The sequence below is a fragment of the Cardiocondyla obscurior genome, linkage group LG01 (assembly GCF_019399895.1).
Source record: "Cardiocondyla obscurior isolate alpha-2009 linkage group LG01, Cobs3.1, whole genome shotgun sequence".
Classification (NCBI taxonomy): Eukaryota; Metazoa; Arthropoda; class Insecta; order Hymenoptera; family Formicidae; genus Cardiocondyla; species Cardiocondyla obscurior.
This window is the reverse complement of record NC_091864.1, coordinates 11,859,170-11,884,498: the sequence shown is the minus strand read 5'-3', so window position 1 is coordinate 11,884,498 and position 25,329 is coordinate 11,859,170. Positions and strand designations below refer to the sequence as shown.

General features: G+C 46.9%; 1 protein-coding gene across 1 annotated transcript in view; it reads right to left on the bottom strand.

Annotated features, from left to right (window-relative positions):
* Nucleotides 1–23,821, bottom strand: part of LOC139107633 (dual specificity tyrosine-phosphorylation-regulated kinase 2) — a 35,357-nt gene extending 11,536 nt beyond the window's left edge. The window contains exon 1 of the mRNA XM_070665397.1: nt 20,344–23,821. Coding sequence (XP_070521498.1) covers nt 20,344–21,495 — 1,152 coding nt within the window. The 5' untranslated portion in view covers nt 21,496–23,821. The remainder of the gene's footprint in view (nt 1–20,343) is intronic.
* Nucleotides 23,822–25,329: the final 1,508 nt, after the last annotated feature.

Below are 25,329 nucleotides of genomic sequence, written 5' to 3'. Positions count from 1 at the left end.
TTTAGGATTAAAAACTTGTTATCGCGATACTTTCCTAAAAAAATAAAATAAAAAAAAAAACAAATATTGTCACCGGATCGATCGATCAAAGAGCCCATGAGGTTTAACGGTGCGGTTGAGGTGGCCGCGAAATGACGAAAAAATACATATGGAGGCGGACGTGTGCGCGAGCGCGCATGTTGGTAGGCCCCGTTGCAAAGCCTTCAATCAAAGCACGTTGCGCCTTTGACATATACGTAATCACCGGCGTTGCGCCACGGTGCCGCAAGCACCGTTGTTCACGCGTCGATTTGTTTTATCGATTGTGTCAGGCGCTATCGGCGAGTCTTTGTCTAAATCCTCCGTGTCTCGCCGCTCGAGCAACACGTGAAGAGATCGCATCGTTATTCCGCCACCCGGCGACTCACGTGTCGTCACGACAGAGTATTTACAGCTAATTGGGATACACGGCGGCCGCTGTATCCGCTACATCACCTTCGATCCCCCAATTAGCGGTCAGAGCGGCGGGAAGTGAACTCGCGTGCCTTCGGCATCGTGTTCAACGAGCACTTTTGCGGAATGCACTTCTAACCCGCGACGACGGGCACCCTTCGAAAGTTTTGCCAGATGCTGATCGATTACACGGCAGGACGTGCAAAAGCTGGTCGGGAGGGATTGTATTTGTAAGGTCATCGGGTGCCTCGGCCTGATTCCATCGATCAGAAGTTACCCCCGTAGTTTATAAGTCACTCAACTTTTACGATATGTCAATGGAAAGTAAGCGGAATCGAGCGTAATTATTCCGTAGCGCCCACTTGACCCGCGGCGTGACTAATGAATTCGCGATAAAAGGGGTTGGAGTGCAAAATCTTTAAGGCTTGAGTAAAATAAAATCGCTCGGTTTTCAGCAAAGCGTTTTAAGTTTCAAAAAGATCGAAAGTACGCTTTAATAGCATATTGTTACCTTTTACATTAGCAGCGATAGTTTCTCCTGCGATTAATTAATTAATCTTCTTGAAACGATCTAACGCGATAATACGGTAATATTTCTCCTTTTCTTTTCTTTGTTTTTTTTTCTCCCGCGACTAATATAAATGTGAATTGCAGACGCTCAAAAATAGATTTTCTAGCGTGCTCCACTTTCGAAATATTGGAAAGCGTACGTTGACCGTGAAGACACATTTTCTCGCTCAATTTCAGGCGAAAAGTTACGTCGTTGCCATGCATCACGGGCCCGACACATTGATACGCATTTATTATCACCGTAAGACATTAACATCAGTCTTTCTCGCGCATTACCCCGCAAAAGAAGGTAAACATCGGCGAAAGATTCCCCATCGCGCGCCCGTAATTACCGTAAAAGCTGTGCGGCCGATGAGATCTATCGCGCTTTTACTTCTATTCGAGCATTCGTGACTAGCCTTCTTTACCTCGTAACAATTATTAATATCGCATCCACATGCAATAAATATTTAAATATTAAACTCTCCCTCCCGCGCAAGGAATTATTTAAAATAAGTATATACGAGTTGCGTCATGACTATTTAGCTAATGAAAGGCAGCTTCGAATCTTGATCGTGCTCGCAACGTGCTTTCGGTCTTCCTTCCGTTTCGCGGTATACCAACCCACACGCCGTGGCATTATCACTTAACATCGCGAACCTTTGTACGGAACACTGCGTAGAAAAAAAAAAAATTTAATTAGGAACTTCATTCGCCTAATGAGACTCGAGGAGGAAAGAGGCAGTTTCGTTTGCGGCCCTGACGATAGCGCTGCGGTTTAGGTTCTTTCCGTTAAAATTTTCGCGGCCGGTACAACGTACTCGCGGTATTAAAATCCGCGGCTATCTCGGTTATCGTGAACCGCCCGGACGCGCGACAATATTATGACAACTCGATTGCGGTAATTTTTCCAGCCACGGGTGTGTTTCTGAAAAGAAGGGGTGGACTTTAACGGAGAAACATCGGTCGGCTGCGTTGCGTCATTAGTTTCTTCCGAATGACCTGGATTCTTGTTTGGCCCCATCGATCGCGCGAATCAATATCTCGGGAAAAATTTCACGCGTCGAATATCCGACGCGATACGATGAACAAGGGAGGATAGTATTCTAATAAGACCGATAAAAATCTCGTGCCGACGATAATATGGAATGCATGCGAGGTGCTCATCGGGATATTCGACCATCACTTAATGAGCTGAGAAAATAATATATGTATATACTTAACCACGCTTTTTTTTTTTTTTTTAATTTTTTAAACGGTTAAATTAACTATTTTCAGCGCTTATCGAGAAGATCACGTATTTCTCTATCCTCCGAGGATATAGAAAATAAGCAAAGAAATCGCGCCGACTATTGACGCGGGGTTGCTCCGTGGAGGAAAATAACAATGACTTTCATGTACTTCACTTTCGTGAAGTTCGTGAGCGGTCCTGACGGGGAAATACTGGTTGGCCCTTCCTGTGATTCCTTCCCGGTCGTTCTCGGCGGTGTAATACGGTGTTATCGTCCCCCGGGACAATGCGAGCGGCGCGCGTTCTGAGTCATCATCGTCGGCCGCCGGAGAAAAAGGTCCGCCACGGCCTCCACCGATGCGGCGGCTCGTTACGGTTTCCCCCCCGGTTCGTCGTTACACTCAGCGGGCGGGCGATCGATCGATAATGCTTTCCGGCTGTTTCTGGAATCTCGGCCCCGTGCGATAAAATCCGTTGCGGTCGCGACGTCGCGCCGCCGAAAAAAAAAAAAAAGCCGCGCTTCGAGGTCAGGATCGCGCGGCCTGCCTCGCCCGAATGAGTCAAGACGTCGATGCAAGCCACCCGCGTCGGAGACGTTAGATTCTCCCCGATACCGGCGAACGAGAGTTAAACAATTTGGAGAAGACTTGATGGGAACGCGAACGCGGGTTGCAAAACGAGGTTCACGCGCGAGGAAAAAAGAAAAAAAAAATTAATTTATTATTTAATAAATTACGAGAACTGTTTTCTCTGTGCTCGCGCGTAGAGTAGGACCACGTGCGCGCTCAAGAGTCATGGCCCAAGTGGGCAAATACTCGAGTGGAAAATCCGATTGCGTGGCTTCACTTCGTCAGACCGCTGAGCGTACTCGACGCTCGATACTCTATCTTTAATATCAGGCCTCGCGATGCGCGTGAGATACCGTTAGATTAAAAAATGTTATTAACGTCCGTCGGTATTAACTGCGCAGTAGCAATTTATCGTTGCCTTAATATACTTTATCTGGGATTACATTCTCTCGATAATATTCCCCTTTTCCGTCGATTCGCCGTTTGCATCTCGTTTGTTCCCGGCGTTTCTTTTTTCTTTTTTTTTTTTATTATGGGAAGGGACGCTTCGTAGTTTTCAGAAACCATGTATTATGTTCAAGGCTGCCAGTCGCATCTGACCGGAAATACTTTAGCTGCCTTCGTCTCGACCCCAGCTGGCCTGCCTCATCCGTGAGAACAATCGATGCGCGTTGTTATGCGCGCGGGTTGATCTTAGTAAATAATTTCGTAAAAGTTGCGGGAAGGCGTATATAGACCGAGGTAGATTAAATTACGCGCTCGAGCCAAACGATCGGCGCTTCAACGAGATACTTTTTGAAAAGACTTGAAGCGGATCCAACAGGGGTTTCTGGACATTGATGTATCAATTTAACAACTCGCTGTTGGCGTTAATGCTGAATATTTCACAGCGAACAGCTTTCTTCCACACGTGAGCTGAATAATGAAAAGCATCCTCTTAAGAGTTTACGAGGGAAAAGTACGTAGACATTGTATCTACTTCTCTGTGTACGGCGCAACAGCTCGTGTATAATAAAACGCGTTACAGCTAATTTATAATTCATATTCAAAGTGATCTTAGGCTACGTGCGCCCGTAAAGTCCGGCGATAAATCAAGTGCGTTAAAGCTAAGTGATTATTACTTTTAATATCTCGATGGAGAAATATACATATAATATTTAGAAAGCTCAGATCGATAGACCATGAAATTTGATTAAGCGCAGCCGCGAACACCTTCCACTCATAAATTAATTATTATTATTAAGAAGCTCCTTTTCCTTTCGCCTCGCACGTTGGCCCGGTTCTGCCGGCGTTCGCGAACAGTTTCGTTCAAATCGGCGGCCGTTTTGAATCTGTACCAGCAACGGGGATACGAAATACTTTCTCCTCGATACAATAAAACCTTTTATAGAATGCGATATGCGCTTCCGTGACATCATGCAAACTTTATTCCGTCGTGCGGCGGACCGCGGATTGGAAATGTCGTCGCGTTTCACCGAGAAATAATTTGCCGTGGCTGCGCTTCGGAGAAGAAATAAAAATCGCACGGCGGAGGCGGAGGCTGCTGTTAGATCGATAAAACGAATAGGAGCCGATCTCCCGACGACGGCATGAATAAGTGTAAAGTGAACGACGAGACGATGTATATGTTAGCAAGCTACAAATTTGATCGTGCTCTTGAAACGCGACGAGACCATCGTAACGCACCTGCACGCATCTTAAAGTGCATCTTGAAACGTAACTCGCTGAGAAAATCACTTTTCGAGTAGTTCAGATTTAGAACGAAATTGTTTACTTCGCTGCGAAGGTATACCCCGCGCGAATTTCCGCCTCGGCAAAATAATAAGAATTATTTATAGAGACGACAAATTGCCACGGTGAGAAATTATCAAATCGGAAAACTTCGCAGTAAATTCTCGTGAGGCGTTCCTTTTGCTTACGTTACACTATCTCGGTTGCTTATTCTTTTGTTGCTTTATCTTTTTTCTTTTACTCGACCTGGCCAAATCGTAACTCCGCCGCGAGAGAGATGCTTCATTTATTTGCCGAAATCCGAAAAGTGGCTGTAAATAATTTTAAAAAGCACGTCTTTCCGGCGCAAATTTATGCAATGTGTTTCGCGATATCTTCTCTATACGAGCGCTATTCGCACGGCGCGTAAAATTGAAATATCGTGCAACATTTAACGGCGTATGACCACAGTCTCGGCGACCCTCGACATCGACCGACCGGATATCACAGAACGCGCGGATTTCCGTTCTGACCTCGCGCAAGACTGCTTTTTTTTTTAAATTAATTTTTTCTTTCTTTTTTCCTCCTCTCGACCACACGCACGCGGAATATTATTTATCGACAAGAACGCGTCGCTAATAAAAAAGAAAAAAAAAACGCACGTTTTCCGGTGGGACGTAATTGGAGAGTAACATTTCTTTTATAATGGGGCCCGAGATGTCTTCTAGATCCAATAAAGCATCGAGATATATTGTTGGAGATATTCTTGAGTTATTACTCGCGAGAAATTGTCAACTTTTTACAGGATACCGCTCCGATACCTTTTCTTTAATGACTCTCGGTATAGGTAACTACTGACGAGGCCGGCGAAATAAAATCACGAAAAACCAAGGAACAGTTGCTCCGTATTGTAAAATACATGTTGGCGAGAGTCGCGCGTTTTCTGTTTCCGCGATTAATCCGCTAGATTTAATTTAAGGAACTACATTTATTTACTCTCCGTTGAATCCACTCGATTTACTTTAAGTAATCAACCGACTAGGTTTAATCCAAGCGCCACGACGTTTTTATTTTTTCTTTTCTTTATTTTTTCGAAACGGAATAGGAACGAATTGGCGAACGGAGAAAATGAAAGAGTCGACTTAACTTTCAATCTTTCTCAAAGACGAACGAAATTAAAGAATTAATTTGAGATGTGCATATTTATTTACTTAAGAGATTTAATAGTCCTTTTTTTTAATTAATTACACTAGCTTTTAATTACACTCAAATTATGTTTAATGACATTACACAATTTTAACTACTGAGAATATTTAATAATTTAAAATATATAATAACTCGTTATTTAATAAACATGTTTCCCTTTTTTTTGTTACATCGCTGGTGCAGCAAATGAGCAATAACGCACAAACGTATACGTGAAATACGCACGTGAAATAGTCTATTGAAACGCTTCGTGTGTTACGTGTCGAGGGCGTATAAATTGCGCCGTATTATGTAGTTAAGCGCGTAATATGTTCTCGTCGATGCATTTAGTAGTTGCGGATCGAAGGATTCTTGGTCGAAAAGGTCGGGAAAACGGGGTCCAATTAATTTTCAATTGCGCCCAGGTCGTAATTCAGCCCTCCTATTTCCGACAGTCACGCAACGCTACACTTGACACACGATCGGCTGGCTCCCTGCATCATCGCGAGGGTCGCTGATCGAATGCGAGAAGGTACTTCTCATGCATCACCTTTCGCGCGCCGAGAAGCATCCCCCTCGGAGCAGCCAGAAAGCGAGCAAACTGCGTGACTTCGATCCGTAAATTCCGCGCGTCGCGCAGTTTGGATATCGCAACACAACGTGCGCTGTGCTTCGAGCGCAAACGCGTTAAGAGCGATAATTATAGCCGAAGAGTAATTAAAGCTACATTTAGTGATGGAGGTACAACAAGCGATTAATGTACAAAACGTGAATTAGCAGATTGTTTTAGCATTTCAAGAAAAATGAGGCTTCCTCTATGAAACCTCTTTAAAGAATATTTCCACACTTGTCAAAATGTTTTGACAGATAACAGCGGCGGATAATATTAGCGACTTTTTACCCGGCAGTTCCATAAAATGTAACTTTTTTTTTTTGAAAAAAAAAAAGGTCATATTCTATTTTTCTCTCCGCTGCTTCGACCGACGATGTGTGTATAAAAGTGGTATACAGTTATACAGCCGTTGGAGTTATCATGTTTCAAATAAGTCGATATTGGCAACGGAGCGTAGTGGAGGGTTACACTAAAAGGATTGTGCGCCGTGTGTTGTGCACCTCTGGCGATGCGGCGGAGGCATGTGTTGTAGGGCGGTGTCCGTGCTTTCCGTTATAAGGAAGAAAGGCTTCGAAAAGGCGGAAGGAATGAATGAAAATTCCCGAGCGCACAACACGCGACGCCTCGGTAGAAAAGAAAATGAAAAAGGAAAATGCTTGATAATAAAACAGATATTACCCGAGCTAATACGTGAACAGGGAAATTATTAAACGTATATAGTAAAAGATGTATAAAAGAAATAAGGAATTAAAAAAAAAAAAAAAAAAGAAAAAAGAAACTGACAATAGCAAGCACATTTTTATCGTTTCTATTTGATTGTATCTTTATTAAGCAAGACAGGCGTAATAAATAGGCGAGTGACGAGACGCGCTTAATAAACAGACGGATAGACGGGTAGATGGAGAAGTTAGATCGCATCGGGATAGCTCGACATCAAATGAAATTTCGCAACTCGACGATGCGACGTTCCCGCGAATCAAGCTCCCGCGAGCCTCCTTGTGGTATGCACGTAGACAGGCGCGCAGGAAAAGGACTGCATGCAAAAGGACGAGTGCCCGATTCGTTTCCAAGGGGGAAGAACCGGTCCACGGGTCGTGTCGCGGAAGTGTACTCTCTCATTCTCTTTCTCTCGCGGGTCCCCTCATCACGAACTCCGAGTCTAACGCGATCGCGTCGACGCGTATCTCTCTCTTCACGAAAAAAGGACTCGAAGGCGTGTAGCGGCGCGGCGGGAAAAAAAAAAGAAAAAAAAAAAGGAGAGATACTGTACAAACCGTAAATAAGCCGGGACGGACGTAATAAGTAGATAGATGGACGGATAGACCGGGTAGATTGGCTAAGAGGAAACTCTTACAGCCGATGCTTGCACAAGCGGTTTCCTCTCTTCTTTTCTTTCGCGTGGCACTCGACGCTCGCATTCCCGGTATTCAATTTAGCGGCTTCAACGTGGGTCCGGGCCCCCGCGTTTCTAATTTGCCACGAACGAGAGGCAAAGCGTGCACGGAAGCCGCGCGGTGAAATATTAATTAAAGAAAATAATTCCAGAGAATCGCGTCGTTTAAATTAAGATAATAACTCGAATCTCGAACTAGATTTCTAGGAGGATAATTCTCTCTCTCCCCCGGGGTGCCTCGCAAGCAGCGCGAGCACATTAACCGATATACCTGAAAGTTCTCCCAGTTCCGTTTTCCGAACCCGAAGTTTCGCCGATGTGTTATCTTTCCGCCGGCACGCTTGACTGGAGCGCGCGCAACAATAGAAGGAGAGGCCGGGTTTCATTCAGCGATCAATTTGGCGTCCGCGAAGTTCGTGACCGGCCGAAAGAAGAGGGTCGGTACACGTTCGTTGCCATTGACGCTTTTGGAGATGACGCGAGATCCGCGCGGCGAGATTCGAAAGCGACCCCGACACGCCGTCGCGACACGAATAAAAAAAATGACGAGGATGCACGAGCGTGGCTTCTAAAAGCATCCCTCTCCCGGCATCCGCGCTTTTGTACGGTCAATGTTCTCGACGTGGAGGAGGCACGAGTTACATTATGCGCGCGATATTCCCCATAAATTTCACCGCTTAAATATTTGAACGTCAGACTTGCGGCGGAATATACAAAAGCGAGGGAGCTGACGGGAAGACGGTCGATGTCGCCGTTGTGAGATCGCTAGGTCAACGCGAAATATCGACGTCGTATCAATTTCAACGAGCATCATTCGCAAGTGTTGGCGTATCGCGCTTTTTTTCTTTTTTTTTTTTTTTTTATCTTCAGAATTAATATTTCTGTTGCGTTAATAACAGCGTGGTTATTCCAGCTGGTAAAAATTTCGTGGGCGCGCGAACGCCTTGTTAATCACCACCGTTCGGAAGGGTAACTATAAAAATGGGCGTAAAGCACGAAAACCCACGTGTGGCCCTTTTACGCGAGCGTAAGACACGCGCGACCGCTTTTTACGCGGGGAAATGGTGTAACAGAGCGAGCTGTAACGTTTCAAGTGGACGCAGCGGCTCGATTAAGAACGCGAGATAATATTAAGATGACTTGTTCGTCCAGCGATATCGGGATAGAAGAACGGAATGGATATCGGTAACCCGTTCGTTGTAGCACGTCGATCTTGGCTCGGAATCGAACGTCTCTCGTTTTACCGTACCAGACTCTTGGCCTCTGCACCTGAGAGTGACGAAGGTGCCAAGGAGAGAGCGGGCTTAGTTTCAAAATTATTAGCTTTGACAGGCGTATCGTTGTAATAAGGAAAACGAGCCCCATAAATTTCGGACTGCAGGTCGTATAACGAAACAACGGCGGCGCGGCGCCCAGTAATTTTACGTTCACGCTTTCACGTATTTTCCCATTAACAACGTGGATACGTATCGAGGCTGACGCCGCTGTACCTCGCCACTAACGCGGAACGCATTTGATAAATGGGCGGGGATTTGATAAATTATTTTGGGCTCCTATTACGTTAAGTAAGCTTGAAGAAATAGAAAGAAACGCTGGCCACCGCTGGGCAACGTCGGACAAATTCACGCGAGGAAAAGATAAACGTTTACATGAATACGTAAACGTAAGCGATTTCCAAAATACAGGGAGCTTGCGTAATATATTAATAATTTACGTAAAATATATCTGTATAAATGAAAGTATTTGTATCGTCAAGTTCGTGACACGTTTTCGTTCGGAAAAACCGAAGGAGAGCGTCGCGCGCGCCCGGTGTAACACCGGTGCGCGGTCGTTGTCTTCCCCGCTCGTTATTTTTGACTGACTGAGGTTCGTTGACCCACGCACCTTCGCCAGATCCGGTAACAAACGAAATGTATCATAGAGATAGCTCCGGACAGAGACCGGCTGGCCGCGAATCACTCAGGACGTGCTTATTATTTTTTACACGGCGTCGTTGCGCTATCGCGTGTTAACCGGTAGGCCGGATACATCCGCGATAGCATCGACGAGTAAACGTTACATTTTTATTACGGCAACTGTTTGGTAACGCGCAATCAATCGGGACCGTGGGGAGTGCCGGCAAACATGCGGATTCGCGCCGGTAAATATCTTTTCCACTGCGAAAATATTAAATAAGACGATAAATCGCGGTCGCCTTAGTAACGTTTTTAAGTCAAATAGAATACCACGATTTTTATTGGATTGTTAGAATACGCGAAATCAAGACGTTTCGCCTTCACCTGTCGGAATTTACGACGTATGGGTATTTACAACATAAGCAGCAGCTTGAGCCGACGAGCGCGATAAATTTTTACAATTGCGTTTACGCGATGAAACAAACTACCACGGAAACGTCTTAAATCACCGCAGACTGGTCGGTGAAAAATCATCTTGATCACGGAGATCCGTTATTTTATTTTTCTCTCTCGTTTCTTCCCCCTCCTTTTTATTGGCTCGTTTAGCAAACTCGTCGCCGCGGACGCTTTACATCGGCCGTAAAGAAATCCGACATCGGCCGAATCTCCGCCCCAGCGGTGGCGTAAATTTATTATTCAAGACAGCCAGCGAAAATCGAATTAGTACCGTACTCAAGGCTGCACCGCACACGGCCGCCGGTAAATTTCCGATAAACTAGACGAGCGCGGATTAAAGACGCGCTATCGGCATCGACGCACTACTTCGCCTATTAATAGTGAACGCGGAGAGAACGAGAGAACGAGAGGAAGGAGACCAGGCGCGAGAAAGACGGTACGAGCGAGACCTATCCGTTCCCTATTTTTACGACCGAGCTCCAACTGCGCCTCTGAGGTACTCTCAAAATGCGTTTGACCGTGCCTCATCGGTTACATTTAAACCGAGGCACGCCCACCTCTTTTCAATCCCTACGAACGCTAAGTGAGCTCACACGAGACGTTTTATGGTCCCGTATGCCCATCACTAAAATGCCGCCGACGTGTTACTCTGCGACTTAAAGCCCGGCAAAAGGGCGCTTTTACGCTTGCAATCGTTGCCATTATTCTCAAGAGGTCACCCAGTGATTGCGTTCGTACCGAGATGTAGATGAAGACGGAGAGATAAAATGGTCTTCTTTGAATCTATTAAATTTCATGAATACCAAGATACGGCTTGTATCGCATAAGATACGATTTACCGTATTAATCACCTTAATCTGGGATGTGTAATTAATTCGAGTGACTCATAGGTCTTATAATTCGTAGCCGATAAGAAAAAAAGTCAGAGGTAGGCTTTTTAGTAGTGACTTTATGAGAAACTTTGATTGTATAAATCAATCGCTATCGGCTTCTCGAAAGAGGATGAAGTAACACACGTACCACTTTCCTTTGATCAATTCTCCTGGTTTCTTTTGAAGCACCACTTCTGAATTTGCCCACGGCCCTTCCCCCTGTTTCTCTCTTTTTCTCTCTCTCTCCTTTTTTTTTTTTCTCCTTTTCGCAAGATTCGCGCGAAGTATCAATCGAGTGGCCAAAATTGCTATAAAGACAAATTTCGAGACCGACTAAAGAGAAATGTCACCGCGACCAGTTTACTCCTGTTTATCGAAAGGCAGGAGAGATTGTCGTAGAGACAGATCCAGAAATAGATCCACGCGGAGGGAGGGACACGCGGATTTATATTTGGAGCGTGAAGTAAAGACGTACAATTTGGTAGATGGAGTGTGTTGAAGAGTCAAGGCGGTTCCGATCGCGAAGGTTTTTCAAGGGACCTCGCACGAAAGATGTCTCCCCTTTTAAAACCTGCTTTTACTACCCAAAAGAGGATGGCAAATTAAACTAAAAGGGCCAAATAAATTGCAATTTATTTTTAAGTTCACAAATTTTTATTTTTTTTTAACAGTGACGCCAGCGACGTATAATATAATACGCGATACAATGTTAACGATTTAAAATTTAATGTAACGGCCAGAACATAATATATATTTAATTCGGGATAATTCTTTCTCGACGGCGCGTTACTTTGTCGTGTTATTAGAAGATGGAAAGTGAATCGGGCCCGGCAGTTTTGCATGGTCCACTTTAAACGCGATCCGTACCGCGTAGGTATCCCATAATTTATCAGATCCGCTTTCCACCCAACTTCGTGTTTAAAGTGGATCTTACAAATTACGAATTTGGTCCACTCTCTCGTTTCTCGATCGTTCTATCGAGCTTAAAGCGCTCAACACGCGGGAGGTGGAACGGCGTCGCGACACGTGTTAAGAGTGTCAGAAAATAAATGCGATCGCGGAAAGAAGACGCATTGGCGTGACGCTATTAAACTAACTCGTATCAAGTCGACGTTATGTCGCCAAGACAGATCTCTTCCAAGAACATCTTTCTTTAGAGCCGTGGCAACCTTGCTGCGGGGTGCCGCGGCACATAAATACCGTAGGCGTTGATTTCAGACAATAACGAAGGATGCACCGAGCTATTTTTAACCCCGCCGCTATTCGAAGACCGGCGCACCTTCGCTAGATAAATTGTGCCAATCGCTAAGCGCGTTATCGTGGCCTAATTAGCGATCCTGATTTATCGGAAGTGGTGGCCGGTAAGATCGTTAGCGTTTCGAAAGTCTCTTCATCATCGGGCACTTGTATCATCGAAATTATTATAGCGCGAAAACATGAAGGTACATCGAATTAATAGACGCAGCACGGTTGACTGCATTCCAACGAGATATTTAATTGAATCGAGTTATTTTTCTTTCATTTTTCTTTCTTTTTCTTCCAGTCGACTCCTGCAATTTTATACGACGCAATTGAATAGTACACGTATATTACGCTTTATTTAATCTGTCGGGCAGGTTGTTTGCAGCTCGCGCTAATGCCACGATTATCGTGTAAATTTCACAATCGTTCTGTCTAGGCGCGACCGTAATATTTCCTGTTTATACGTCGTGCAAACGCAGTTGCAAATTGACCAAGGAGGACTTCCGTTCGCCGTGCCACATAACTGTAGGACGCGACGCGCATATATTTACCGGGCAATTAAAATTCTCCGTATATATGCCGTCGTATCTCGCCGATGTATCTATAACATAAAATTTGTAAAAGTATCCTTCGAGTCGTAATATCGCGTTTCCATTCCGTGAAGTTTATCGCGGGGGGGGAGGGGGGAAAGGGAGGAGGGAATATCTGTCCCGCGTCTCGCGGCCGCATCCGTGACTTCCGAGGATTAACGTCTTAGAAAGTAATCCATTAGAGCCTGCCATCAGCATGCGCGGGATCACCGTGGGTTTGCGATGCCTATCTCGATACGAAATCAACTGGTGCATGTCGAAACTTGGCCTTTTTTTTTTTTAACGCGCGTCCATTGAGGAAATTTCCATTCATTAATCTCCATTCATTTGCCCACAACCTCTCCTTCTTCCCCCCTCGCGCGTGCAACAGTCAGGAAAGTTTCGATATATCCGGTCCCTATAACAAATTAATCGCGCGAATTCCGGCGCCGCGCTGACGGCACATTGGGGAGAGCATTAATCAGAATTGTTTCATTTAACAAGATTAGCGGCGAATATTTCTCTATCTGCTCCCCCGCTCAAGAATGTCGAATCGAAATTGCGGCGAAGATAGTTCCCGGATTGTTTACCACGCTATGCAAAGTTACCATCGCCTGGCGGCAATCTCTCTTCCCGATTCGTCTTCATCCGCGGGCTCCCACGAACGCCCCGAAGTTCGCCGGCACGTGAGAAATCGCGATTGAATCGTTGCACTTGGGAAAATTAATTGATTTCAATCTACCAAACGCGCGACGACGTCGGCTCGATACGATCGCGTGCACATACTAATGCTCCGATATACATATTACGACATCCGCGTGTAAACGAGGATGGGATATCGAATTCACGAGCCCTCGGACCTCGAGAGCGGGGTTAACCTAATACTCTACGAATTAATTACTCCAGGTAGAAAATAGAAGGTCGATAGAGATTCCCCGGTGCTCTTAACGATTTTGCTTTTAATACAGCGGCAACGGACATCCGGTAAGCAGCTCGATAATCGACACCTTTGACCAATCGGCCGCCGTACTTCCGCGCGTTTAATTAACATAAGCCTTAAATCAGAACCGTAGAATTTTAATAACCTGATAATTTTAATATACACCGTATTTTTTATTTTCGTCATTATATGTCGCGTTATTAACTCGATAGGTGTCATCTCGCAAATTGACACTCGCGTTATATCTCAAAGAAAAAAAAAAGAGAAAAAGAAAAAAAAAAGAGAAGGAAGATCGCGCAATTTGCTCCGTGATGCAAACGAAGTTGGGGATACCGGCGGAAGTTTCGCGCTGGCGTGATTTTCATTGGCAAACAGTTCGTCCGCGACAGGCGCTTTAAACTTGGCCATTTGTTCAGTGCGGATAGATAAATGGAGCGCGCGGTCTTCGGCGTTTCCTCGCGCGATCGATCTACCCGCGCCCACGCGATTCACGGGGCTCGTATAGTCCCCGTCTTCACTATCCCGCAGGATATCCCCCTTTCGTGATGTAGTATCTGTCAATCCTAGAAAGCGCGCAACGTATTCGCGCGCCGCGCGATACCGATCCGCTAACGACGAGTAATGGATATTCGCGGCTTCGCTTGAATTCAATGCGATTGCCGATCGCAAAAATCCCGTCGCGGTTATTAATCGGCCGCGACTCGCTCTCCTCCGTTACGTCCGCGCGAATCTTGTCCCGATAGTTCCTCGACAGTCGTGCGGTACGAGCGGAAATAAATAGCAATTCCAGAACTGCGTCTGCCGATAGACTTGACGCTTCCTATTTCTAATAACTGGACGTTGCAAAGCGCGTATTTTATATTTGGTGTATAAATTCTTTTGTAACGCGTTAACTTTGCTGCGTAGAGAGTAGAGGATACATAAACAAAGGTGTGCGAGCGAACACCTTGCCTTGCGCAACTTTGACACATTGACTCCCGCGTTTCTCAGCCGGAGGCTAAATGAATAAGATGCGGATGCAGGAGCTTCGCACGCTTCAAAAAAATTATTATATATTTGATAAATTAAATTAATTAAACTATCGACTACCTCGAAATAGAAAAAGAAAGCTACAAATCTATATTAAAATAAAGACTTCGATTGTAAAGAGAAAAAAAAGAAACTTAAATCATGCGTTCCTTTGGACCGATCGCAAATTCCGGCACTTGTTGCGATGAGAGGCAGATAGGGCACGGATTAGAGGCAAACGTGTTCAGCGCATTCGAGCCGATATCTATGCTACATTTTCTCGCGATAGCTTCCAGATGTGCCGGGCGCGAAGTGATTTTTGGCTGACGTCCAGCGGACCGAGGCGCAGAAATTGGGCTTCTAGATGAAAATCTAGCCTCCGAAAATCAAGCGCGCAAGGACAGATCGACGATACTTGGCTGTCGCGCACGTGCGCCAAGTGTTTCGCGGGAAAATTGCTGGCGCGGACGATGGAAATCGCGCCCGGATCGAGCGACGCCGGAAACGGCGTGCTAAAACGCGCGTCAAACGTTTACTTATTTCTGTCAACGCGGAAAGTGAACGGTTCAGTCGAGATGCCCGAGATCAGGATCCGTTCGCTCGATCGAGGTACGCGTTTGTACATACGTGTTCCCTATCGATCGACAAGACGTCAGGAAGAAAACGCCGGAAGAACCAGGCGGAAGAGAACGAGAGCTTTTTCGGTTGCCGGATCGAAGTCGACGGCCGGAAAATTTCAACTGTCGTCGAGTTGTTGGGTACGTCGGTCCCGAAAATCCGGAATTTTCCGCGACAGCGGCAACCGAATGGGCAGGTTGGGCTTCTTCTTACTTTCTCCTCTCCGCGCGCTCCGATAGCACCGGAGGGACCTTGTTTAACGGCGAACAATTATCGATAAGGCCGCGTGTGAAATGAGACCACGGCGGCAATGAAGATAACGGCGGAAAGAAACGAACGGGCGGCTTGAGCTGCTCTAATTACGATTACCTTCGGAAATCAGGATTCTCCGCCGAGAGAATCCATCGGCGGTCATGTACGGTTGTTCGTAAGTCCTGCTCCCCGGGATATTAAATGCGAGGAACTCGCGTAGGGTCGTAAGCGATGTAAATTTCAATGTCGCTGTTAAATCCCTTTAAAGTTTCGGAATACATTTTGCGACGCAAGACCCCGTTTTCTCCGCCCGCTGGCTAGTTCGGATTCGTCTCCTCGTAAACAGAATTACTCCCGACGGAAGTTATTTTAACGCTCGGCGACGCTATCGTGTGTAAATGTGTTTTTGCCCTTTAATTTGCATCCACGTGCGGAATTCGCGGGCGATATTCAGCATCCTACCGTCCGCTCCGATAATTGCCAATTCCGTTCTCTAATTGGTGTAATAAAATACGTCAATAAACAATTAACTTGTTTGTTCAAACCTCTTTAAATTTTTTTTGTTAATTTTAATTTAAAAAAAAAAAAAAAATCGCATATCCGAAGAAAGGAACTAAAATATCGAGTAATTCAATTCCCTTCAATCTCGCATTTATTTCGCGGCAGCTTGTTTCACTGATTACACACGCTGTAAATCCAATCTGACGGCGGGACATGTCTCGTAACACTTAATTTAACATCCAAAACTACACCCGATCGATGATAAACATATTCCCCGCCCGCATGCATCTCTGATATGGAATTCCACACCTATCAAATTTCGTGCGTGCTTTCCATTCCGTGCCGATCATACCGCGAACATCATACATTACAATATCGTCGTGGATGGTTAAATAAATACTGGTCTGGAAATTACAGTTATCGAGTTAACAGATTCGGTACCAAAAACTCGCGTTCAACACGAGGCGCCGTCGCAATGTGTGTAAAAGCCACGAGCTCCACGATTTAATTCCTCGTAATGCAGACGATACGTTAATGAAATGGAAAAATGTGTACAAACAGCGCGACACCGTTTTTCTCATTCGCTTAACCAAATTTGCATATTTAACAAAGCCTCGTTATTACATAATTATTAATCACCTTAGTCCTGTTCCACTTTTCGTATATTCGGCGCGTATAAAAAAAAATTGTTTTAAAGTATTTAAAAAAATTCCACGTTTTCTATATTAATAAATCCCATCTGTATTTCACCTGTATCTACACTTTTCTCATAATTTTCATTAAAACTTCAAGTTTTTTATTTTATTTTATTTTTTTATCGCACTTGAATTAGTAAACGATGATTGATCGTGTAACTTGAGCCAAATGATACAAGCATCCGTTGGAAGTGATACATCGCACGTCTCGATTACGCTGATTAATCAAGGCCGATAATAAGTTAGAGATAAGTGGAAAAAAAAGGAGGGAAAAAAAAAACTCGTGCGAGGATATTAAATGCGTTTGTTGCAAGTCGAGTGATAGGAAATGCGCGACAATGGGAAAAGTAATTCACAGGCATGATACATCCGTTTATTCCCATCGGAGTGGAATTCGCGTATGTATGCACACGAACATACATAACGTACACATGTGCAGATTTATAAGCATCTGTGTTTCGTAATTAATAGATACCTGACATCCTACGAACGAACTTGTGCGTACGCTTTAAACGGAGCGCGATATGTAATATTAAAACTCGCACCTAGTATTTATAACGCACCGTTAGGCAACTCATGCACTTTCTCACGTCTAAACGATAAATGATATTTTAATATAAAACGTAAATAATTCCTTTCCTTCCGTGTTTTATCGGTATAAAAATTAAAAATTATCCGACGAAACAAACGTGTGACATTAACGCATTATTAATACTAACAGTTTTATTTGAATAAATGAGTAATGTTCCAGGTATATCCGTAAATTATGATATTAATTCGTTGCAAATTCAAGATATAATTAATTGATAAGCTTAATTTAACATAAATTATTACCATGATTATAATATAAATTACGTCTGTCGCGTTAGTCGGGACCGAATAAACTGAGGCTAAAATTGAAACGGAATTTTATAAAAAAAACAAAAAAAAAAAAATCCGGGACAACCTCTGAACGTTTGATCATCGAATTGTGACCCACTTCGCTGCACGAAATAGAAAAGAACGAACTGGTACGATGGTAGCGGTGTAACGTGTGCCGTAAAATCGCGCGGTATCGTGCGTGACCCCGAAACAATATCTTCTTACGAAGAGATCGATTTGCGCGAACGATGACGATACGGCGCGAGAAGAAATCGGCGAGAGTCACGAAGTCAAATAGAGAAGTAGAGAAGCACGGATCCAACGCGGCCCGATCTTGAATATTCATAACTCGGGATCCTCGGTGATTACTTCAGGAAAATCTTGTTACAATAGCAATTGCCGTTGCTCCCGCGGTCGAGGATCGAATCGCGTTAAATTGCGCCTTCGGGGCAAAGCCTCGGCGGGTCCCGAGGTGAACTCGAAACCGGCGTTGACCACGCGAGCGTGAAACTCGACGAAAGAAACCTGGCACTGCCTCTCGGATTCGAATTCGATTCATTGCGCTCGCACGACTCATTACTCCGCATTTAATTCCAACTCTCAGAATATTTCGGAGGAAGTTACTCTCGCAATCAATTTTTTTTTTTTTTTTTTCCCAAGAAATCTATCCGTTTTAAGGTCCGTCACGTCGCGTCCCCGTCGCGTGAGCGTATCAAAGCGGAAGCGCGGAAACGCAGCGTCATCGCGTTGTCGAATGCTGTGAGAAACAATGGGGAAAGAATCGCCGCCCGAGTCGTCGAATGGATATCGGAAACTCGACCTCGCCCGCCCATCGGTTGCTACCACTCGGAGGTCAAGCAAATCTAATTTTCGCCCGTTTCAGCACTTAGGCCTCTCGGCTTTACAGGCCAGTGCTTCGCGCCGGCAAGCCGGCCTCAAAGTAAACCACCAGCGCGGCCTCGCAAGGTCACGACCCGCCAAGGCAGGCTTTACTCGGAAAGTTTGCGGACTCGCGTGCGAATGCTATACTTGGCGGAGATAATGCGATTCCCACTTGTACCGCGCGTTCTTGCACGTTCATCGTCGGGACGAGGAAGTAGGGGACCCCGCGAGGACTCGGAACGCCCGGCGTATACCCTCAGATATTATACGAGATCTCTCGAATTAGACAGGACGATCGAAACCGGCCGGATAAATCAGTGGGGCGAGTGAGCTATCTATCGGCAGCTAATATATCTCGTGACAAGAAATTCAAACGGAATAGAAAAGAAAATCGATTCGACGGTACCTCGCGCAACGCCGAACACTTGCGTCTTCGAAACGGTTGTGCCGTTAATTCGCACGCAAATATAAATCACAACGGCGGCAGGAAGCGCGTGATATATCTTGGGAATTGTACGTTTCGCCAATTACCGTTAAAAGCGTAAATGGAAGCGGAGGCGCCATTGGTAATGGACCAGGAATTTCCAGGACGAATATATACGTCAGGATCCCCCGCGGGTTCGCGGGCCATCTCCTGGGTATCGTTGGTGCCAAAGAATTTACCACCGCCCACGTGCAACCCGGTTTCCTTGGCCGTAAACAATTCAGCGTCGACGCGTCAGTCGACGGGAATCGGAGACAACGGGAGCCGGCGTTATAACACGGGTGGTGTTTTTCGCGACCACGAGAAACTCGGTCGATTTTTTATAGAAGCACGTGTCGCATTATTCGCGAGAGAAGAAGGCCTTTCGCGCGACTTCCATCGATATCGGATCTCCGTTCGGGAACGGAGCTAAAAATCGTCGGGCTTCCGTAAACGAGAAACATATTTCGTGGGCGAACTATCGATTAGCATTAATTGAAAACCCAATCTCGCGAAGGCAAAGGCGCTGGTCAGGTGGAAGGAAATAAAAAAAAAAGAAAAAACAAAAGAGAAAAAAAAGGGTGTATTCTCGTGTATTCTTGTCGGAGGCGCGAGAAGGAACGCAGTCTCGGGTGGAACAAAAGCGGGTTAAGCGACATAAATAAAACGACACGAGTTTCGTCAGTTCGCGTCTCCCGGAACGTCATATTCGTACCGTGACATCGATGCACCGGCATACCCATCGTTCCACCACGGGGTGGAAAAGTCTTCCGCATGCAAAACATATAGAGGTATGTCAATAAAGGCTCACGTTACGAGAAATAATAAGCGACTCCTCGAGATGCGGCCGAGAGCGAAGCTCTAGTTTCGCAAATATTATCGGAAGTATCAAAGAATGTATCGAGAGCGCCTCGAGTTGCAAATTTACGCGCAAAAGAAATTTGCGGCGAACCAATTATGAAGAATGAGAATTTGTACGCGCGAATTCAGGAGTTCGGCGCGTATCGATAACGTGGAATTTATTTCTTTAAAGAACTCGGAGAGGGAACGGAATCTAAATTCGATTCTGCCAGCTACGAGATGAAATTCTCTCTCCGATTCGAGATATTTTAAGCCGCGGAAAAAAAAAAAATCCTTGATCGCTGTTTTATGCGGTTTGCAGTAATCGCGATTCCATTGTCTTATTTAATCGCCCGTGATTCCGCGCGTTTCGCGAAATATCGGTTTCTGGAACGCGGCAATAATTTACGAGCCTTAATTCCGATTGCGCATCACGGCGATCTTTATAGGTATAATAAATCTAATTTGCAGCGTCGTTTTTATACAAAATGTATCACGAAAAGAGATTGAAAATCTCTGAAGCGTAATTAATAAATTAAACGAATTAAATTGCGGCGATTGTCTTACCTTGATGCCGCTGCGGCCCTGCTGCTTGAGTAACACGTTTTCCGGCTTCATGTCGCAGTGTATAATCTTGTTCTTGTAGAGTGCGTCCAGGCAGAGAAGTAGCGAGTGCGAAAACTTGCGCACGAGTTGCAGACTAAAGCCCTTGAAGTTGTTCTTCTTGATGAGCTCGTAGAGGTTGATGCTGAGCAACTCGAAGGTGATGCACATGTGGCAACGGAAGGTGAACGAGTCGAACATGTGGATGATGTTCATGGTGTTATCCTTGTCCTGCTCGCGTAACTTGCGCAGTATACGTATCTCTTCGTGCGCCTGACGGTGGAAGCGCTTCTCGTTCCGCACCATCTTGAGCGCCACGTGCTCGTGCGTCTTGTGATCGTAGGCCTTGACCACCTGGCCGAACGAGCCCTTGCCGATGACGCGCAGCACCTCGTACCGGTACGCTACGTGGTCGTGCGGCACGTGGATGTACGAGCCCTGTTCGTTGTCGTACTCGTTGTTGTTGGGCCGCCCGATGATGCCCGGCCGCTTCTTCGCGTTCGCGCCGATGAAGTAGATCTGCTGGTAGTTAAAGATCTCGTGGTGCTCGTACGGCGTCAGCTTGTTCATGTAGAGCTTCATCACCATCTCCGGCGTGATAGTCGCCGTTTTCGGCTTGATGCTGACGATGCTGTTGCCGCCGCCGCCGCCGCCGTCGCTACCGCCGCCGCCACCTCCGCCGTTTCCGCCGTTTCCACCGTTTCCGCCGTTCCCACCGCGGCCAGCACCGCTGTTGGAGTTGCCGTCGGAGCGGCCGTTTCTCACCACCGGGCTACTCGACTGGCTGTTGGGCTGCGAGTGCGAGTTGTGGCTGGAATTGTGACTCACCGGCCAGTTACTCAGGCCATAGCTCTCGCCTTTCCATGGTAGTTTCTGGTAACCGACGTAAGGCACCGACTCGTCGCCGGTGCCACCGCCTCCGCCGCCACCTCCGCCGCCGGTCTGCTTCAGGCTGGTCAGCCCGGTACCCTTGATGATCGGCGGCAGGTGGTTGCTGCTCTCGCTGCTCGAGATGTACGGCTGCGTCGAGATCGCGCCCGCTTGCACGAACGGATTCGCCTTGGAGAGGGGCATCTCGATCCTGCTTGCCGCCGCCGATAGAGCCAAGCTAGTCATTGGTGCCCATTTGTTTCGCGTTCGTTTCTACCTGTCCTCGTCGAGGCTCGTCATCGAGTACAACGCGCGGGCGCGCTCGCCCGACGAATTCACGTGGCGCGCGATCAGCGTTTTTCCGCGTTGTCCGACACGCGCGCGGACATCGCGCTTTCGTCGGACGCGTCGAAGAGCAGTCCGGACCATACGGGGAACATCCCGTACCGTTGAGACGACGACGACGACGACGGCTTCGAAACGAGGATCCAGGGTGATCGCTGAAGGAGCTTGCGTCTCACGTCGAAGCGCGTTAGCGATGATCCTTCGTAAATGCAGCGGACTAGAAAGGGGTTGCGCGCTAGAAGCGCTACTACAATTCACGGGGTGGCGAACGACGTTGCTCGCCGATCTATTCTCTGGGTGCGCGACACCAAGTTGCCGAGTCTCGCTCGACGGAGGAGGAACTGTGGCACCGCACTCTCGTCACGCGTACTCCCGGCCGGCGAGTGACCGTCGCGGATGACGATCGCGACGTCGCTCGTACGTTCGTCTTCTAATTTTACGATCTGCCGCGCGCGATGCGGGCGAGCGCATCGTCGCCGCCGTCGCGTGGAAGCTAACCAGTCTCCCGAGCTGGCTGAGTTGGCCCGAGTTGCGAGGTTATTGGCATCGGGCTGCCGCCAGTTTGACGACTCCACCGTCGAGGCCGCGTCGCCGCCGCCGCCGCTGCTGATGCTGCTGCTGCTGCTCCTGCCGCCGTTCCATTCCTCCGTCCGTCGGCGGCGGAAAACACGCCACCTCACCCGGTTCCGCGGCACACTGGTCGATCCTCCCCGATCGATTCCACCGAAACACGATTCCCGCCCGTCGATGGAACACATACACAGAGACGGTGTCTTCTCGGCTCGACCGGCGACGTCGTAATCTTCTACGCGAGTACCGTCACATAAACCTCGCTCCGGAACGCGACGCGGGATGACTGATGATTGTCCAGTGACGAAGAGACCACAAGATGCGTTGTACTCTCTTATCTTATTTCTATCGTGACGGACACTTGGCCTCTCGTGTACTCGTCACACTCTCGCTCTCTTCGCTGCCGTCGTAAAAAAAAAAAAAAGCCCGTTTGTCGTCACCGGCTTCGTGTCACGCGGGTCGTCGTCGACGGCATAATATTGCACGTCGCTTGTAGATTCGAGATGTCGCGAGCGGGACGAGCCCCGTCGACCTCACCGTGCCGGACGGCGGCGTGTTGGTCGAGTCGCCGTCGACATCAACCCGGTCGCTCGGCCACGAGAGAATCTCTCTCTCTTTCTCCGTCTCTTTCTCTCCCCGTCCGTTGAAGCGCAGACAAAGAGAGCGCTGGTCGAATTCGTCGCTTCTGGCGCACTGACTGGCTGCTTCCTCTTACCGCTCCCTTCCTCCCGGCCGTCGCGCTCTCACGCCGCCACCATGTCCGCGCTCTCTTCTTTATTCTTTAACCCCCTCGAACGGCGACGTCAGCCCGGAGACCCCGCGACGATGACCACCAGCACTGCCACCACCACCGTCAGTGTACCAACGCGGGGTTGATATCCCGCACACGCACGCACACACGCACGCACGCACGCACTCACTCGCGGCCGAAACGCGCGACGGTCCCCCCGTGTTAATGCCCCGACGGTTGCGCGCGGGGGCGACGGTGCGGGGAACGCGATCTCGCACGCCGTGGACGGATCTTTACGGTGACGCGCGGCAGCGCGACGCGTACGTCGTCGTCGCTGCTTCCGGCGACTCCCCCATGGCGCTACGGCGCTCCTCCGGTTTGCAACGCGGGTGCATACGCGACGTGCAGCGATGTCGGGACGCGACTGTCCGCGCACACCGCACGCACAGGTGTTCGCGCGCGCGCGGGGGGGCACTCCTCTCCCTCTCTATCTTTCTCGTTGTACCCCTCGGTCACTCGCGATCGACACGCGACGCGCCGGAGTGAGTCTCTCGCTGGGTTCGTTTTCCAGCACCGGGCACGAGCTCGACCTACCGGTTAAAAAAACGTTTCTCCGTCCCTTTTCTCTTTCTCTCTCTCGTTTTCTCGCTCCCGCGCGTTACTTTATGCCCGCCGTCGGCGACAAAACGCGCAGCGACACCGCGGAGCGTGCCGCTTCACCTAGACGGGGGGGACCGAGCGACTGTCGCGCGACTCGGCGCCTGGACGCGGCGACACCGAGCACCGTCGTTCTGTCGGTCGTGCCGAACAACGGCACGCTTCTCGATGGACACTCGCGTTGGCGAAACGACGATTACTTCACTGCGCGATCGTCCAGCGGCTCGCCGCGACGTCACGGGCACCGTCCCGTCGACGGCGAGGCGAGTTCTTGCGTGCACACTCGGTGCTGCATCACGACACGTTTCCGCTGTACTCCGCGGCAGACGACACACGGATTTTGCCCACTGTCGCCGAGGTGGCGAAACGCCGCGCCGCCGCAAGACGGCGCCACTAACCGGCTTGCCTCCGCTTGGCCCCCGAGTCGTGGGTCACAGTTCCTTTTTCAATAAATTTCACTTTATCAGAATTATGTTAGTAATAAGATGGTATAATATATTAACGGAGTTCGTTTATTTTAATTAGTCACACGGTTCCGTCGTGCTCGCATCTTCTTTATATCTTCCAATTAAAATAATTAAGCATTACTATTTTTTTGTTATCACCTCTGCGTCCGCGATATGTAAGAATTTATTTAATTTTGTATTTTATTTTACAATGGTAAATAAACGAGCCTGACATGAGACTTCTTTTTTCCTGTTGCTTTTTTTCCTTCTAACTTAATTCTTCTAGCTTAAAATTAATGAACTATATTTAATCGCTGGTGTTTTCTACGAAGCTAAAAATAAACGCTCTGAATTCTAGCTGTTTCTTTTACGCACCGTAAAGTGAAAAACGATTGGAGAATCTGGATATCCACAGATAAAGTATCTATGTTCATTTAATACGTATATTCACGTGAGGAATAGACAATAGATAATTATAAATATAGGTGCGTCATGTTTTCGAATAGAAATGCGAATTATAGATTCTACAATGTGAACTTTTAACATTACATTATTTTAAATATATTATATCATTATATTATATCATTCCAAATGCAAATTGCTCAATTAATTGAATAAAAAACGAACCACTCCGATGGCCATTTTATCGATTGATCAACTTTAATCTCAGCTTAGTTCTATGTTATTTCTCAAATTAGAAAAAAAAAAAAGAAATAACATACAAGTTAAAGGTAAAATTAAAGCTTTTTACATTGCTAGAAATAAACTCAAGGAAAAGTTTTACGAAGATCGAGTAAAAATCTCAAAGTCAATCGTGCAAAGGTTGGTTTTAATTTACACTCGAGTCGTTATTTTAATCACTTATTGTTAAAACGCTGTGATTTAGTTAGAATTAGACTTTCGGATCCACTTAATTTAATCCATTTCGACCGGAGGGAGTTGATGTTTTTTCCTCTCGCGTATTCGGGATGATAGTCGATGTGGACTCGTACTTAGGTGGGGGAGGAAAGGGTGATACGAGGATAAACACCCCACAGAAATGTGCTTGACCATATGATTACTGCATGCGCGCATCCGGAAATCTGCGCAGCCGATCAGGTGATTGTTTCAACATACTCGTGCCTAGACGTATGTATCTAAATTAGACGTCTTCGAACCTTTTCCTGCAACTACCTAGACTGCATACAGATTACGCCTTATCGCTTATCTTCCTCAACTTCGAGATAAAAAATTATCTCGAGCATTATTTCAAACCGGGAAAGTTTAAATAACATGTAATCTTTCAAGCGATCTTAAACATGCATCTTTAAAAAATTATATATTAAATATCGC